This window comes from Aotus nancymaae, unplaced genomic scaffold, assembly GCF_030222135.1.
Source record: "Aotus nancymaae isolate 86718 unplaced genomic scaffold, 86718_ANA_hifiasm-v0.15.2.pri h1tg000092l, whole genome shotgun sequence".
Classification (NCBI taxonomy): Eukaryota; Metazoa; Chordata; class Mammalia; order Primates; family Aotidae; genus Aotus; species Aotus nancymaae.
This window is the reverse complement of record NW_026988507.1, coordinates 6,336,809-6,356,313: the sequence shown is the minus strand read 5'-3', so window position 1 is coordinate 6,356,313 and position 19,505 is coordinate 6,336,809. Positions and strand designations below refer to the sequence as shown.

General features: G+C 35.6%; 1 protein-coding gene and 1 pseudogene across 7 annotated transcripts in view; one reads left to right on the top strand and one right to left on the bottom strand.

Moving 5' to 3' along the window:
- Positions 1-19,505, bottom strand: part of PUS7L (pseudouridine synthase 7 like) — a 36,816-nt gene that overhangs the window by 12,259 nt on the left and 5,052 nt on the right. For 6 of the 7 annotated variants that reach the window (XM_012459061.3, XM_064369839.1, XM_012459058.2 and 3 more), the window contains exons 3-8: positions 16,528-16,687; positions 13,959-14,151; positions 10,708-10,806; positions 6,910-6,991; positions 4,691-4,971; positions 22-75 (exon numbers count right to left, since the gene is read on the bottom strand). In XM_012459061.3, coding sequence (XP_012314484.1) covers positions 22-75; positions 4,691-4,971; positions 6,910-6,991; positions 10,708-10,806; positions 13,959-14,151; positions 16,528-16,687 — 869 coding nt within the window. The remainder of the gene's footprint in view (positions 1-21; positions 76-4,690; positions 4,972-6,909; positions 6,992-10,707; positions 10,807-13,958; positions 14,152-16,527; positions 16,688-19,505) is intronic. The other variant, XM_012459060.3, reaches the window with a different exon arrangement.
- LOC105721849 (ubiquitin-conjugating enzyme E2 C-like) lies at positions 793-1,307 on the top strand (annotated as a pseudogene).

Below are 19,505 nucleotides of genomic sequence, written 5' to 3'. Positions count from 1 at the left end.
GTAATTTTTAAGCTAATTTACCTGATGTATTGCATATGTATTAGCTGATCCCTCCTCTTCAGTTACCAGGTGAACCTAGTTTTAAAAAACATGAAAACATGAATGATTCCCAAATGTTCCAAATTCCCTCTACTTTCAATTTTCCCTAACTCTATTATATATAAATCATTTCCTATGCTGAATATACATAGACCCAAACAAGATCTTGTCATAACTTGTTTCTGGAGGAGTAGACTACATAAAAATTAGAATAATTCTTCCTGCTTTAACCACTAATCGCTTCAGTTAGATAACATGGAGAAAGGCGGCTGCCGAAAACTCTGAGGCAATACCTCAATCACCAGCAATCTTTTTCTAAATCAAAAAGTTTTTATTATGTTGAATCAAAAATCTGCTTTTATAATATAAACCCACTCCTCACCCCCACTAATCTCTGTCCCCCCAAAATATAATACTCTATATAGAACTGATGTTTCTGTGGCTGGATGTGGTCGCTCATGTCTGTAATCCAGCACTTTGGGAGCATCGCTTGGGGCTAGGGGTTTGAGACCAGCATGGACAACATAGGGATACCCTGTTTCTACAAAAAAAAAAAAAAAAAATTTAATCAGCCAGGTGTGGTGGCACATGCCTGTAGTGCCACCTACGTAGGAGACTCAGGATTGTTTGAGCCCAGAGCCTGGGTAACAGAGCAAGACTCTGCCTCTAAAATAAAAATGAAAAAAAAAAAAAAAATTTAAGCAGTTGCAGTCGTGTTCTCCGAGTTCCTGTCTCTCTGCCAGCGCCGCCTGGATGGCATCCCAAAACTGTGACCCAGCCGCCACTAGCGTCGCTGCCGCCCGTAAAGGAGCCGAGCCGAGCGGGGGCGCCACCTGGTGTCCCATAGGCAAAAGGCTAGAGCAGGAGCTAATGGCCCTCATGATGTCTGGCGATAAAGGGATTTCTGCCTTCCCTGAATCAGACAACCTTTTCAAATGGGTAAGGACCATCCATGGAGCAGCTAGAACTGTATATGAAGACCTGAAGTTTAAGCTCTCGCTAGAGTTCCCCAGTGGCTACCCTCACAATGCGCCCACGGTGAAGTTCCTCACGCCCTGCTACCACCCCAATGTGGACACCCAGGGTAACATATGCCTGGACATCCTGAAGGACAAGTGGTCTTCCTTGTATGACGCCAGGACCATTCTGCTCTCCAGCCAGAGCCTGCTAGAACCCAACATCAATACACGCATGCTGCCGACCCCAGAGCTTTTAAGAAGTACCTTCAAAAAGCCTACTCAAAGCAGGTCACCAGCCAGGAGCCCTGACCCAGGCTGGCCAGCCTGTCCTTGTGTCGTCTTTTTTTCCTTAGATGGTCTGTCCTTTTTGTGATTTCTGTATAGGACTCTGTATCTTAAGCTGTGGTATTATTTTTGTTTCGTCTTTGTCTTTTAAATTAAGTCTCGGTTGAGCCCTTGTGATGTGTATTAAATAAATGCATTTTGGTCGTTTACAAAAAATTTTTTTCAGAAGTGGTATTTCTCAGCATTTGTTTCACAGAATAGTAACAGGTGTCACATACAAGAGGATGTCCACAAAGCATGTCCAAAAAGGTGCATGACAGATTAAGTATACGAAATGTTGCTCTAGGATATCACAGAATAAGTAGTTCTGCTTTCTCTTATACATGAAAGCTCAAACAGAAATGCAGCTATCCTTTCTCCACAAAGATTCACAGCGTTCTCATGATCCTAAAGCATTCATTACACGCTATAGTGCCTAGAGCACCTCTAAATCTGCCTGCTTTCCCCTCAACTCTCCCTAGTCTTATCAATAATGTCGCTCCTTTTTTGTTTTTAATTTTTTTTTGTTTGTGTATTGGTTACTAACCTCTTTTAATTACTGCACTCAGAAACAGATATAAAGCTCCAGATGTGATCTGATCAAAATACAAGAGACAGACTACAAGGGATTTTGATCTCTCTTGCATCATCATTTCTCTCTTTCATAGAGTCATAAGTACACCTACATACTGTGATTTAAGTAATTTATGAAAACACTGAATAAATATGGTCAGGTATAAAACACCATGCTTTGTCTTTACAGAACTTCCTCCAGGTTGATATCAAGCAATTCATGGACAAACATGCTTTCTTTGTATGGCTGCTCCCAACTAAAAGTTCACCTAAGTTTTTAATTGTCTAACTTACATTTCTCTGTCTTGCCCACAAAGAAAAAATAAATAAGAAAATTTACCAAGTGACTTGAAACATAGATACACCTATTAGTCTAGTAGTCCTATCAAAAGAGGGAATCAGATTAGTTTTCTACAATTTTTAATTGTAGATGCACATTACATGCCCCGTATACCATTTATTAAGAATTTTATTCTTTTTCCTTTTCAAATTTTATATTTTGGGCCTCTAAGTCCTGCCTTTTTTCCTCAGTACTAACTAATAAAATAAGTTATTGATCTCAAAATATACAGAAACATTGTTTTTGCTGCTCATAATAGGGAATTCTGCAAAATATATAGGAGAAAATGTTTTCCTCTTCTCCTACAGCTCCAAAAAGAAAGCAGATAAAATTCCAATCACAAAACTATCCTTGCAAATGTTATTCTGAATGAAGTCTTATAAAACTCATGCATTTCAGAAATTGTTGCTGTATCTTGTGAAAGTAATCTTTAACTTCCAAAAATCTGAATTAGAAATGGCTGACTTACTAATTAGTGTGCTTTCCAATATTTAAATGGACATGTTTTCTGGTAGGTATTAAGAAATGATAAGGATTTTTTATTATTTATCAAAAGGGAATCACTGACACATCTCTTCTCCCACACGAGGTAAAATAAAACCTACAATGCTAGATTTCTTTTCACACAGTTTGAGTCTGTAGCTCAATTAAATTACCATTGTTAGTAACATATGCTGCCTCCTAGTGGCTATTTTCTTCTTTCTTTCCTATTAGGTTGGTGCAAAAGTAATTGCAGTTTATGCCTATTCATCCATTTAATGAAACAGTGAAGCAGACATCTGATGTTCTGGCTCATGCAATCTTTACTCCCTCTTTTCAAGTAGTAGCACTCTCATTTTCCAGGGAGCCTCTCCCACATGTCAGATGTGGGTTAGGGTCCCAGAAAGGAGGCCCAGGAATGCAGTTTTAGTCAACCACATACTGCAGTCCACACTTTCTGGTTTGGTTCTGTACATGTGATCCAGGCCAGGCCATTCCTAGCCACTGAGACTCAATTACACAGCTTTTGTTGACACTGTTGGGGAAGAAAAACCATTTTTCTGCAGAGAAGCAAGTCTAGAGTGGTGAGAAATAAGCCTAGGGTCACTAATAACCATCTTGCCACCAAAGGTGTAAGCTAGACTGGGAATGGATCTAACAGAGAAAAGCAGAGCTGAATGATGAAAAAAATGAGATCGTTTAGGACTCTCAAGTCCTGAATACGGCTGTGCCTGAATCAGTCATGGGCTTTCAGTTATGAGGGCCAACAAATTCTCAGGTTTCCTTAAATTACAGTAGTTTGAGGTGGGTTTCTATTACTTAAAACAACCAAAAAATAATTAATACGTCTAGAACTCTGACATAAATTTAGATAAAGTTTCCTTTATGTAGAGTTAGGAGTCTGTTTTACCTCTATTTTTGAAAAACTGGAACATGTTCTAGTTCTCACTACAGACTATACTCCATGATTTTTCTAGTAGAGACCAAAATGGACTAGGAGTCAGGCAGCTGGGTCTCTTTAACTCCACTACCTATGTGACTCTGAATCTGTCTCCTCTCCAAGCTGGGACTCAATTTTCATTTCTATAAAATGGGAATTTAAAAAAGGATGTCTCTAAAATCCAATGATTTTATTATGTTATATATGAAAATATTATCCAAATTTTCACTAATTTTTAAAATTTGTGAGACTGACTTATGATAAAGTTAGAGAATAATAATTTGTTCTTTTTGCATTACAATACTATCAAATGAAACCCAGTTTCATTAATTCAAACCCCCCGAGATAAAAACAATCAGACAAGGAGGAAATGAAAGGATCATATTTTATAAAATAAATTACATTATAATTGCACTAATATAAATGTCTCTAAGACATTAAGAGGAAATTTATATAAAAGAAATACACACATCACATGTTCCGTATACCATTATAAAAATCATATTCTTTCTCCTCGCCATATTTTAAGTTTGGAGGCACTAAGTGCTACCTTTTATTTTCTCAGTGTTAACTAATAGATTAAAAATCAATTTTTTATGGATATTTATGTGAAAACATAGAGAAAGGCCTAGAAAAACACATAACAAACAACAGAGGTTGAGTCTCCGGAGGAAGCAGAGGGAATCAAATTAGGATGATAGCAGGGATGGCGGCATAATCTGTAATGTTTTCATTTTTGTTTTTAAGGGCTGTTTTGTGCATTATTTGTGTAATCTTTTTTAAATGTGTTTTTCAAAGAAAGCTTTACTACCTATATATCTTTCACTCCATACCATTATCTTTATCTTTTCATTTACCAACATGTGTTAAGCCTAAACTGACAGCAGACTTGAAGCAAGAGATGAGTAAATATAAGTAAAAATAGACAAATAAATTAAATATATGTTGAAAGTGTTTCCCTAATCAGGGCTTTTGAAAATTCATGTTTCTGGTATAGTAACTACTCTTGGAAAACTCTGATGAAATGATACTTACTTTACTATTTGGGAAATTCTCGTCATCAACATCTTCATCCAAACAGACCAAATCACCCTCCACTACTCTTGCTCCATAGGTTGCAAGTCTGTAGGATACTGCTTCATTCCAAATCTTGCTAGTATATGCGTGAACATAGAATATGCGCATGGAATGGGGTAAAGAGAACCATGCCCGGATACAACCTGCCTCTGTCATGCCAAAGCGATGCAATGCCTCCAACACTGCTCTCTCTCGCACTTTGAATTCCGGCATCAATGAAAGCGTGCCTTTAGCATCCTCTGAAACAAAGAGTAAATTGGATAGTCAGCCACTTTTTCTTTAAAGGCCAGTTATAAAGGCTTTTGTTCTACTCTCAAACTGAGGCAATGAACATGGGTATTAAGATGATATTCAATACTTTCAGTTAAATCTAGCTACACTTGAAGGGCTTCTTTTAAAAGTAATAAGCATAATATGGCCCTACTTTCACTTTCCCTGCTATTAAAAAAAAAAAAAAGCAAGGGTCCAATATTATCCAATATTAGCAAGTGCTTACTAGAGTCCCTTACTTCAGAATAGAGATAAACTAATGAAGTTATTCACAGGACTGTTAAAACAGAAACAAACGAAAAAACCTCAAGGATTACGTAATTTAATTGCTTAGCTAGTAGAGACTACAGTTTTTTAAAGAGCTATTCCGGACATAAACACAAATTTTTTTTCACTAAGAAAGGGTTGAGATCTGGAGCCTTCAGGCACACTATTATACCTCACAAAATAGGATGCACTTTGAAATGTAGATGACTAGAATCTACTCCAAAGATGCTTATTCAGGTAGGGCCTTGGAATTTGCATTGAAATAAATGTAGCAGGTGTTTCTTATGTATATGAATGTTTAAGAATCGTTACCATAAGGAAATTATCTTCTAGGGACTCTACAACAGACACAAACAAGTCACTTTGAATTTTCCTTAGTATTACTTAAATTACTCACAACAGTTAGAAGTGCCTACACTGTTTTACACATTGTGGAGTGGCACAAAACTACTACTTTCCTGTGAATAACTGCACATATGTAATATGTACATAATTAAAGATAACAAATAAACAGTTGAAAACTGACATCCTTTATTTCAATGTAAGTGAAATTCAGTATGTCAGTCAGATATCTGAATGAATCTAAAGTGGTGTATTTGCTGTTTTTATTATTTAAATAAAGGTAATATTTATCCATATGTCATACATGCGAGGCATTATTCCAAGAACATTACATCCATTTTCATATCTAAATCTCATAATACTCCTTTAGGTACTGTGATTTGCTTCAATTTACAGATAAGGAAACTAACACAATGACGTCAAATCACTTGCACAAGATCATACAGTTACGAAATATTAAAGTGAGAGTTAAACCCATGCAGTCTGACTCAAGCCACACTCACAACAACTGTTCCTTAGTGGTTTTCATCAAGCATCCTATATATATTCCATCATATTGACCTAAAGTTTTAAACACTGACAGGGCTAATTGGCAAGTAGATTGAAAACAATGCGTAAAGTTTGGAAAATCATAAATGAACTTCTATTTATTTAAGTTTGCATCTCCCAGCTGCAATTAATTATATTGCCATCAGTGCCAGATTAGAATTTGGAACTCCTCTGTCTTTAGAGGATTTCAGCCAAGAAAAACAAAGAAACTATTTCTCCCACTATCCCTACCCCTAAATAAGAGTTAGCACAGATGAAAAAGCTTCCAAATCTGACCGAAAACACAAGTGCGTAAGTCATATAATGAAATTATTCAGTATGTAACATACTGTAATCTATTTCTTTCTTTCTTTTTTTTTTTTTTGAGACGGAGTTTCGCTCTTATTGCCCAGGCTGGAGTGCAATGATGCCATCTCAGCTCACAGCAACCTCCACCTCCTGGATTCAAGCAATTCTCAAGTAGCTGGGACTACAGGCACGTACCACCACACCCGGCTAATTTTGTATTTTTAGTAGAGACGGGATTTCTCCATGTTGGTCAGGCTGGTCTCAAACTCTTGACCTCAGGTTATCCACCTGCCTCAGCCTCCCAAAGTGCTGGGATTACAGGCATGAGCCAATGCACCCGGCCTACTGTAATCTATTTCTTATCACATTTATGTTACAATAAATGCTCTCCTCCTGATAAAACATTTGTAGTGTGTATCTGTATCTGCATGGCTATGTACGGGATAAAGAAAGTTAAATACCAGTTTGAAGATAATACTTCTTTGCTCTATTTACAGGATCATCCAAGTCTTCTGGTGTAAGAAACAATTTTATGGCTTTCGCCTTGAAAAATCAAGCAAGTAAACACGTGTTAATAAAAAGGTCAAATTACTTTTTTTTAAAAAGATGCAAATTCTCTAGCATCCTAAAAGAATAGGCATTTAATAAATTATACTTGAAGCTGCAATCTTCTCTTTAGGCTTTCAAAAATTAGATAGTCAATGTTAAATGTAGAAATAAACCTCCTGCATGAAATAACTTTATATATAGGTTTAAAATATGGACTGAAAAAAGTATTTTGCTATCATTTCCATAATTCCACTTTTATCATTTTTTTAAATATTAATTTTAAAATGTATTGACATTCTTAGTAAGGTGTAAGAATTCTAAGAAGCTTAGGCTAAACATATTAAATCCTTATTTTTAATACTGTTTCCAAAAGCAAAAAAAAAATTAGCAAATATTATACATAGTACAACTTTTTTGTAATTATTTCAATTTCTTAACAACCCATCAGAAGAAGCACCAAGAAAACCTGGCATATTTCCTAAGACAGTGAAAACTAAGCCCCTTCTGGCCTAAAAATAAATATTAAATATTTGTTTAATATTGAAATAGATGCATTTGAAAATATTTAATATTTAAATGGCTGTAATCAGAGTAAAAATTAAACCAATGTTTGTATTGTTATAGAAGAAAAAGAAAAAAACAAGAAAGGCCAAATGAAAAATGAAGACAATGTCTATGCCAAAGAGTTAAATATGGACACAAGAAATGCAAGCCTCTGTAAAGAGAAAAGATTAAGAGCCACTTTGAGGGTTCGGAAGTAGAAACTAGTGAACCCCAAAGACAACCCTCAAAGAAAAAGAAAAAGAAAAGAAAGAGTTTAAGTATCCAGCTTACCTAAGTCACAAAAGGGAAGAGAAAAAGAAGTAGCTCTGGAGATGTAGAATGCCTCTCTCCCAGAGCAAAAGTAAAGAAAATCGCTCAGAAAGATAACATTTAAAAAGAAGCATCAGAACTTTCCAAAGAAAACACAGCTGTAACTTTCAGGTTAGGATTAAATAAATTAAAGTTATGTTTCACCCATTTCATAGCCACAAAAAACTTAACTGACTTTTTTATTCCTCAAGATTTAGAAGCCCTTGAAGAAGAAAAGGATACTGGAAATTTACAAAAGATGGTTCTCCCTTAAAACCAAAAAGGATGCGTAAGACAAAACATAGAAAGAAACACAAAATTGGAGGTTATATCAATGAGAGTGCTATCAAAGCAAGTACACAGTATAAATTCTATTGTCATTGGCAATTGACAGAATAACCTATACTTCTGTCATCCTTTGTGTCTATTATTGAGCTAAGAATATAAGGGTAAAATAATGACATAAATCTCAGACTTGACCAAAGCACATGACAAAAATAGGAAAGTAGCAATCAGAGGGGAATGACAAGCCCTTAATTTCATTTGTGTGCTCAATTTCCTGAATTCTTTGGTCTTAAAAATAAATGTCAAAACCTTAATGAAAAAATTGCCAAATTTAGTATTTTATTTTAAATCCCAAATAAATTAAAAGATGTTCCTTTTTTAAAAAAATAATTATCTACTAGTTTGTGCATTTTATCACTAACTCTAGCACTCGGATTTATTTTTAAAGCTTGTCTTAGAGTAGCAAAGAATCTTAAATAGGTTATTCAACCCAATTCCCCACTCACTTTTCTTTTACAGTATTCATTTATTCAAACAAATATTATTAGGTATCTACTATGTGCTAGGTACTGTGTAGGGTATTAGAGACAGAGCATTGAGTAAAAGTGACATGGTCTCTGCCCAACTATAACCTACTGCCTACTGACAAAATTAAATAAGCAATAACAATAAAATATAAAAAAACTTAAGATGGAAAGCCCAAGATGGGTACAGGATCACAAAATAAGAGGAATTCACTTTTTATTGGGGAGTAGAATGAGAATATTTAAATTGAGACCTAAAGAATATACAGTTGGGGAGAGGGTGCTTCAGGCAAAGGAAAGAAGACACAGCTTTTTAGCTGTAGGAACCAGGCTCTAAGATGCCCTTCAATGCTCTCCATCACTTGGTCCTCACACGTGGTGTAGTCTTCTCCCACACTTATCAAGGTTGGTTGGTATGGCCAAAAGACAGAAGAAGTAAAAGTAGGCCACTTCTGAGACCAGGTTACAAAAGACACTGCGGTATCTGTTGTCTCTCTCCCCTTTGCATCCTTGGACTTTTCTCTCTAGGGGAAGCCATGCCACAAGTAGTCTTAAAACAAGAAAGTAAAGTCTCCTGCCAACAGCCATAAGCATGAGCTTGGAAGCAGATTCTCCATCCCAGTCAAGTCTTCAGAGAGTATAGCCCTGGCCAATAGTGTCACTGCAGCCTCACGAGGGACCCTGATCCAGAATCACCTAGCTAAGCTGCTCCTAGATTCCTGACTCTCAGAAACTGAGATAATAAATGCTTGTTGTCTTAAGGCACTGCATTTTGGGGTAATTTATTACACAGCAATAATTGATTGTTACTACTAAAGCAAAATTTAAAAAAAATTCAAGAGCATGTAATATGAGGTTTGAAAGAGGTAAAAAGGTAGCTCTCTAGCTTTTGCTTAAATGTTATAAGAAACAGGACTTTCCAGTTAGTTGAACAATTGTTAAGGAAAAGTATTTTTTATGCTGGACTACAAGACTCTTAAATACATACATGCGATCTCCATTTTACAGATAAGGAAACTGAGGATTGGAAAAGTTAAACAACTTGGAAAAGTTGAGTACCCATAGTAACACGTGACAAAATGGCAGAACTCAAGTAGAACATATGCTGCATCCCACAGGCCCCAAACGATTAAGTTCATTTCCATACAACAAAATTTTTAACATTTTACAAGTTAATTTTCAGAGTTTTATAGATTGAAGAACCACTGCTGAGGTAAACATTGCTAGATTCTTTACCATATCAGTTATATTCCAGTTGCTAAAATCCCCTTTGAAATGTGAAGCCCAGAACTAACTACAGATTTGCAGATGTGGTCTAAATCCTCAGCTCTGAACATTCCTTGGTATGTAAGATGATGTTCAATGCACTATGCGTCTCACAAATCCTTTTACTGTTTCTTTCTCTTCCAGTCAATAAATCATATTAGAACACATGTGAGTGAACAAGATACTATTATAAGAATAATCTTGTACTTGTTTAAATATATAATTTTTATAGTTTTGTAGTTTTCCTCCATTATGTGCACTCCATTTTAGTGTAAAAATATGTCATTATATATATAAATATAAAAGCACATATACACACACACACTTTTAATATTTCAGCAAAGGCAGCTTCTTAGTTGTAACATGCAGTTTCAGTTTCATTTTGGACTAGTCAGATTTGCTTTCAAATTTGCTGCTCCCCTTTTACTCTCTGGACTTATGTGGATTCCTATCTTTTATATGATCTGATATCTGATTTCTGGGATGGCAGGGTCAAAATTTCCTCTAAATCTTCTATTCAGTTCACTAAAATTGAAAGTGATAGTCATTTCTGTGTCAAATTTCAAATATGTACTAACCACAAGGACACTCACACATTTGGCTTTCTTGTAATGTGACACCAAGGACATAGGAGCAGCTTACTAAACGTTCAGTGATATAATATATTTGGTATGTGTGTGTTTATATGCATTTATATGCTAGAGTGATGAAACCAAGAGGCTGGATTATGTAATAAGTATAACTGACAGAAACAGATAAGATTACATTTTTCAAAATCCATACCATTTCATTCTTCAGCAAAGCTAGTCCAATTTGGTCTGTGTGAACTTTCCTTCCCTTCCCAAATCTCTGTGGTCCATAGTAATTCACAAAGCCTTTTTTCTACGTATACAAAATAATCAACAAATTAAGAGTATACAAATACAATTATGTGTCAAAATACATAATTGAATTTTTCTCTTCATATCTATTTTAATACAAGAAGTCTGTCATCAGCAGTATGCACATAGAGACCCAATAGTCTGAAAAATGCTATGCAACTAAAGAATAGGAGAGAAAACACAGAATTAGAAGTTAGAACATAAAACCAGTGAAGGAAACTTTAAAAATATGTCAGCGTTCCATTCATATTACTGAGGAGTTTCCTGGTATGTGGGATTTTCAGTCCTAAAGCCAGAAAAGTTCTGGACATCCAATATGAGTCATTCACCTAGTACCCAGATCTGATCCCTGACGCTCTTTCTTATTTTGAGACTCTCTGACTGTTTGGAGATGTTGGGAATAAAGAACAGGCTTACTTTCAAACCCCACACATCTTGGTTCCTTTCTACATAACCATTTGTTCTTTAGCTCATCTCAGTTTCTTAAAGCCTGACCTGAGACAATGGAGTAACTTCAGCAGTACTCTACCGGTCCAGCTATTTCAGCATCTGGAACAGTCTGTATTCCAGGGGAGGAATACAGAATCCACCTCTTAATGGAGGTGAACCCTTCTGATCATGTTTTAAAACTGTCCCATTACTCAGAATAAATAGAAAATTATAATTTATTACTGCAACCATTAAAGAAATTGGTTAGTCATTTAACATGTGCTCACAAAGAAAACACCAGGCCCAGATACTTTATTCAAAGATAAGAGTCCTCCACACCTACTTTGTGAGGGTATGCATTTCTTCAGTCAACAATTATTATTGAGTACCAACTAAAGAACTTTTTAATAAAAGATGCTGGGCCAATTTGTTACCAGCATGGTATAAAAGCAAATGCATCTTCATCTCATGTCATTTAAAAAGTTAATTGCAGATAGAATAAGTACTCCCTGAATTAAATCTCATAGTTAAATATTTTTAATTATTTCAAATTTGGAAAAATAACATCAGATGATGTCCTAGAATAACCAGAAGAGTTTAAACTAACTCTTCAAATTACTTAGCTATAACGAAAGGTTTATAACAGAGATATAACCCCTTGAAACAAACCTTCAAAGACTCCTTATTTTCAGGATTTCTCAATTCCTTTCTCACATCATGAGAACTAATGGAAGTTGGCTAAAACTAAGATTGTTTCTAATGGGAATTTTGTAATAGGCAGTTGTATATTCATAAATAACAAATGAAAGACAGGTAATAAATACTATCAGAGTTCCAAGGAACTTTTACCCTTTTTAAAGATATATCATTTTAGTAACAATTTTTGAGGGAAAAAAAGGTAGAATTTTAGGTAGGTCAAGAAAAAAAAAGATAAAATAACATATGATGTGGTTTGGCTGTGTCCCCACCAGATCTCATCTTGAATTACAATCCCCACATGTCATGGGAAGGACCCGGTGGGAAGTAATTGAATTATAGAGTCAGTTTCCCCCATGCTGTTCTCATGATAGTGAGTTCTCATGAGATCTGATGGTTTTATAAAGTTCTGGCATTTCTCCTGCTGACATTCATTCTCTCTCCTGTCACCCTGTGAAGAGGTGCCTTCTGCTATGATTGTAGGTTTCCTAAGGCTTCCTCAGCCATATGGAACTGTGAGTCAATTAAACCTCTTTTCTTTATAAATTACCCAGTGCCGGGTATTTCTTCATAGCAGCATAAGAACAGACTAACACAACGTATAAAGAGTATACAATCAGAGAACTTCCATATACAGATGAAAGTGCTGGATTTAAAAGATCTTTAGTTGGAAGATATTTTCCTAACTGCAAGGCAGATTAATAACCAGTTTTTGTTTGTTTGTTTTCCTGTTAGAGAGGAATAAAATTGTGTGAAAAGGTCTTTGTGGTCAGAAACTTGGATCAGTGTTTCTTGGTATTGGCTCTAAAGTAGAATCACCTAAGAAGTTTTTAAAAAATAAATACTAATGCCTAACCTGCATCCCTAAATGTCCTTTTTTAATTGGTTCGGGAGTAGAGATCAATGGGTAAAATTTTTTAAAAGCTCCTCAGGCTGAGAACTACTCATCTAGATCAGGGATTAGCAAACTACTGCAGCCCACAAATGAAACCTAGTCCAACACCTGTTTTTGTAAATAACGTTTTATTGGAACACAGTCATGCTCGTTCACTTATATATCATCTGTGGCTGCTTCCATACAATGGCAGTAGATTAGCTGCAAGAGGAACCATATGTCCAAAAGGTCAAAAATATTTATTATCCAGTCCTTTATAGTAAAAAATTTGTTCATCTCCAGTCTAGATGATCTAGTCTTGAAGATTATAGTTGTATGTGCACATTTAAATGTCTGGAAAATGTCATTTAGAAACTTATGTTAGGTAATTTTTTACTGTAAAACATAATAAAGTTTGTGATATGGTTTGGCTGTGTCCCCACCCAAATCTCATTTTGAATTGTAGTGTCCATAATACCCAAGTGTCATGGGAGGGACCCAGTGGGATTGCATCATGAAGGTTTTTACTACCATGCTATTCTCATGATAGTGAGTGAGTTCTCACAATATCTGATCGTTTTATAAGGGGCTTTTCCTCCTTTCCTCAGCACTTTTCCTTCTTGCCACCATGGGAAGAAGGATGTGTTTGCTTCCCTTTCTACCATGACTGTAGGTTTCCTGAGGCCTCCCCAGCCATGCTGAATGTGAGTCAACTAAACCCAGTCTCAGGTATGTCTTCACTAGTAGTGTGAGAATGGACTAATACAGTGTGTATGATCTATAATTTGTATACATCAAAATTTCCAAAAAATAAATTCCCTTGACTAGATACTACTCTACATAGATATAGCAGATGCTTAAAAAAAAACTCTCTCTTATAAATGTAGATTATCCCCCTTCTCTAGAGAACGCCATACCTTGCATTTTTAAAATCATGTTTATATATTTTGTTTCATTTAAATACAAAAATGTATTAAGCTAAAAATAAAATATAAGCCAAATGGCCCTAATTATCACTGTAAAAAATAATTATCACTTTTAAAAAATCCCGTGACAAGGAACAAAAGAAAAAGAAGTTTCCCCTCTTGCCTCAGTGTAGAAAAAGGGACTATGAAGATTTCCCTGGTTACTCTTTTAAAATTAAGTTTTCTTACCTTAACATTTTCTATTGCCTCTGAAATTCTCTCTCTCAGGTTTGCAGAATCATTTATTTGTTTTTTTAAATTTCTAATGACAATATCGAAATGATTTCCTTTGAGCTGACCAAGTCTTAGGGAATCATCTACAGACCGAATATTAAAGACATTCATTCTTTTCTTTTCGATTTCTTTCTCAATATTTTTCAACCTGTAAGTAATAAATCATATAAACTCAGTTAAATCTTACATTTAAAAATTACTTTAAAATAAGGTTTTCAGTGGCAGTTGCCAAGCAATTAGTATTCTTCTCGGAGACTACTAATATAAATTTTTTTAGAATATTCTGAAGTTAATGTTATTTCACCAAATGTGTGCTTAGTACCCATCACTATAGGATTACATTAACAGAATTATTTTAAAAACTTGAACATATATTACTAATGCTATCACTCTTCTTATGTAGACCTTCTGACTTCTCCTTAGCTCAAGTGGCAGAACCTCGTAGCAGTTCTCCTGATCCTCCTGTCCCCAACTCTGCTCCTTTTCTTCTCAGTCTCTTTCCCCAACAGTACTAAGAAAAATCACTAGCACCAGAGGATTTTCCTGAAATTCTACTCTGACCACTTCCTTACTCAAACTTTCAATTCTTCCCAACATCTAAAGAATTGATATTTTCAATATTTCGAGAGTAACTTGTATGATCCCGTAAGGGCTGATATAAAATTTCCTTTATGGCCATATTTTCCATAGTCCTTATAGGAATTATATATGTGACAGACTGTTGCATGTACTGCCTTGCAAATATATCTCCAGTTTTTTGCATCTGCTAAAGTCTTACTATTACTTTAAGTGTAATTAAAATTCCAGACTGATAAGCTAAGTCAAAGTAATCTCCACTCCTAAGAGGAGCACTTTCATCTTAAATACATTTTAACATCTAAAGTCCTTCTTTCTGCCCTATCCTGCACTTCTTGACCACAAACGCAAAATCATACACTTCTTTTTGTACCCCATATAAGAGCTTAGAAGCACTCAGAAAAGCCTACTTGCATATAGTGGATATTTAAACATCTGTTAACTAAGAATTAATATATTGATATTACATTAATTAGGCTGAATTTTGACCCAATATTCACATTTTGAAGTTTATCTTAAGGAAATTATCTATAAGTTACAGATTTAAGTATAAAAATGTTAATCATGGTATTATTTACAGTGAAAAACTAGAATTTCAATTTTCAAAAACAGGGAATGTTAAAGAAATTAGTCTTTATGATAAACATAATTTTGAAATATTTCATGACATAAATTTTCATCTAACAATATTATTTTATCAAGTAAAATATAAATTGTATACATAGTTTGATTTTCATATAAATAATAAGTGCTGGCCAGGTGCAGTGGCTCAGGCCTGTAATCCTAGCACTTTGGGAGGCTGAGGCGGTGGATCATCTGAGGTCAGGAGTTCAAGACCAGCCTGGCCGACATGGTGAAACCCTGTCTACTAAAAATACAAAAATTAGCCAGATATGGTGGTGGGTGCCTGTAATCCCAGCTACTCAGGAGGCTGACGCAGAAGAATCACTTGAACCCGGGACGCATAGGTTATAGTGAGCCGGGATTATGCCATTGCACTGCAGTCTGGGAAATAAGAGCAAAATTCCATCTCAAAAAAATAAAAAATAAATAAACATTTCTGTGTGATACAGTCTCTGAAAAAGGTTTAGAGAGAAATAAAAAATGTTATTGCAGTTTTTTTTTCCTTTTTTTTTTTTTTTGAGACAGTCTCATTCTATCATCTAGGCTGGAGTGCAGTGGCACAATCCCAGCTCACTGCAACCCCCCCACCTCCAAGGTTCAAGCAATTCTCCTGCCTCAGCCTCCTGAGTAGCTGGGATTACAGGTGTGTGCCACCACACCCAGCTAATTTTTTATATTTTTGGTAGAGACGGGGTTTTACCATGTTTGGCCAGGCTGGTCTCAAACTCCTGACCTCAAGCGATTCACCTGCCTCGTCCTCCCAAAGTTCTGGGATTACAGGCGTGAGCCACCGCGCCCGACCTATTGCAGTTACTTCTGAGTAGTAAGCTTATTAGTAACTTCATTTTTTAAAAACTTGTTTCTATTTTCTACAATAAATATATGTCTTTTACACTTACAAAAATATTTATGAAATTTGATTAAGCTGACAGAAGCTAAATTTGAGTTCTTTACATTCTACTTAACAAGGATTTATTTTAAATGTAAGGCTCCATGATAATAAAGGCATAATATAATTAATTAGAAAAACATGATTTATAAGATACTTTCCTGAATATAAGTGCATATTTTAATACAGTACAGGATGTTTAGAAACAATTTAGACAATTCAAATCTCCCACTTGTCAAAGTTTCAATCCTAAAACTTCCTGTATTTTCAATGTAAACTTAAGACATATCTCTATTTAGAAGATATTTATGAATGCAGAATGTGCTGTTCAATAAGCTTGTAATTCACGAATGTTGATAGTGAGGTTAATATGCTTCCAGTATTATTCTGAGCTATGAAAGTAAAGGTCAGTCTTATAAAGTAGTATCTTATTACCTCTCTGGAGTCACTTTTCTAACAACCATTGTTTGATAGGTGATGGCTTTCTTGTCTTTAAGGCCTGCATAACTAAAATCAGAAGGAATCACACCAAGTTTGATAGCTAAAAATCCAATTGCTTCAAACATTTCCAGATTTTCCTTTTGTAGGGTAAAGGCTGAAACAAAAATCTTAGATTACAAAAAAAGCAGCTACTGTATATCAGTTACATTCTTAGCTGACTAACAGATTAGTATAATGAATCAAACTATTAATGTAAGGAGTATTCTTTTAATGAAAATATAAAATCAGCATGATAGATTAGGCAAAAAATCCAAATTCCTTAATCTGCCATTCATATCTGGCCCAAATCTACCTTTCCAGGCTCCAAGTGCACCACTTCCCTACATATGACCCTGCCACAGAGAACTTCTTGCAATCCCTAGATTAACGAGAGCCTTCAGCAGTTTTGTACTTTTGTATATCTAAGTCCTCTGTCTAAAACACGTGTTCCCCTTCTGTGTTCACCACAGAACTATTCAGAATAGCAAAGACGTGGAATCAACCCAGGTGCCCAACAACAGTGGATTCGATAAAGAACATGTAGCTGGGTACAGTGGTTCATGCCTGTAATCCTAGCACTCTGAGAGGCTGAGGCGGAAGGACTCCAAGAGCAAGCTATCTAAGACTAGGCTGGTCAACATATGGAGACCCCATCTCTACAAAAAATTAAAATGTTAGCCAGGTGTGGTAGCACACACCTGTGGTTACAGCTATCCAGGGGGCTGAAGTGGGAAGACTGCTTGAGCCTAGGAGGTTGAGGCAGTAGCAAGCCATGATGGTGCCACTGCTCTTCAGCCTGGGTGAAGGAGTGACAGAGACCCTGTTTCAAAGAAAAAAAAAAAGTGGTACACGTACACCATGAAATACTACACAGCCATTAAAAAGAGCAGACTCATGTCCCTTGCAGCAACATGGATGCCGCTGGAGGCCGTTATCCTAAACGGATTAACAAAGGAGCAGAAAACCAAATGCCTCATGTTCTCACTTATAAGTAGGAGCTAAACACTGGGTACACATGGACATAAAAATGGGTCTATAAGAGGTAGGAGGGAGGAAGGGCATAGACTGAAAAACTACCTATTGGGTACTATGCTCACTACCTGGGTAATGGGTTCAATTGTGCCCCAAACCTCAGCATCACACAATATGCCCTTGTAACAAACCTGCACATGTATGCCCTGAAACTAAAACAAAAATTAAAAAATAAAATGTGCTCCCTCCATTTATTATTTGTCTTACTTCTATGCATTCTTGAAGGTCCAACAGCAGCAGCCATTCACCCTGACAGTTTTGGACATGTCATTCAAGAAACTCCGCAGTTTAAAAGAAATCCCCAACTTGTCTGAGATATCAGTTTGTTGCTGATACTAGCCTAGGTGGATAAGCAGTTTTTTCACCCATTAAGATTTAGAATTTAGTATAGAAATATATTTAAGAAAATCAAATTCATGATATTGTATTAATATTAATATTAATCTGTATCTACATAAAACTGTACACACTTGAATGTTTAAGAGAATGAAATTTGTAGTCCTAATTTAAAATATTTAATTGATTTACATTTGTCTTTTTACATTGCTGAGTTAAGAGGCTAGATATTGGAATTCAGGAATGCTGAGTAGGCTGGAATTCACAGGGAGAGTACCAGATAAGACAAAGCTTTGTAGAGAAGGAGTTCCAGAAATCTGCATACGTGGTTCCTTGAGTTTGTAGCTGATCAGTAATTTGTGCATGTCAAATGTTAAATGCTACGTATTATTGTTATGTAACAAGTCACCTTAAACTTTAGTGGTTTACAATATTCATTTATCTCCTGCAGTTTCTGTGCATCAGGACTTCAAGAACAGTTTGGTTTGGTGGTTCTAGCTCAGGCTCTCATGAGGTTGTATGCAGTTAGATATGGCTAGGGCTGCAGTTATTTTAAAGCCCGAAAGAAACTGGAGGATCCATTTCCAAAGGGGCTCATTCACATGGCTGGCTGGTTGGTACTGGCTGTTGGCATGAAGTACTAGTCCCTGTCCAAAGGGCTGCTTGAGTATCCTCATAGTACAGTAGCTGGCTTTCCCCAGAGTGAGCAATCCAAGAACATGACAAAATGTACAATACTTTATATCCTAGCCTCAGAATAGCCTCACATCCACATTTTCCCTCAAATTCTTTCCAAGTCCCAAGGCTGAATGCTTCTAAATCAAATATCATGTGTGCTTTATTGACCATTATACCCCATCCACTGGCAGACGAGTGGGTAAACAAAATGTGGCATACACTTACCGTAGGGTATTATTCAGCCTTAAAAGGGAAGGAAATTCTAATGTAATGCTACAACATGAATGAATCTCAAACACGTGCTAAGTAAAGTAAGCCCATTACAAATTAAAAATAAAAGGTTTTTTGAATCATCATCCCTCCTTTTAACATATGCCTCCAACAATTCACAACTTTAGAAAAACTAATATAAACTAACAAAGTTCCTACAATTCTTTTTGCTCATTAATCCAAATTAATATTGTTAGAATTTCAAGTAGCATAAATAAATAAGAATTCCTAGAGCTGCTTAAATCACTAACCAGCAATTCCTCTCTCTATGTGTAAAGCTAGTATTCTTTATCCTTCAAAATAGATACATCTGTTAACACTTACCATATGCCTAATATGTCAAGTTATACATGCACACACACATGCACATATATATATTTAATACATACATGACCAGACAGAAATTATCAGAAGGGAAAGAAATAAAAGACACTAACATTTAAGTAACTATTATGTAGTAAGCAATTTCATTATTTCATCTAATCCTTAGAATATCATTGTGAGTCAGGCTTTCCTATTACCCCATTTTTCAAGTACAACCAAAAGTTATGAATTATTAAATAACTTACCCATGGTATTATTCTTCCCATTTTTATATTTGTGAAATCAAATCTTAA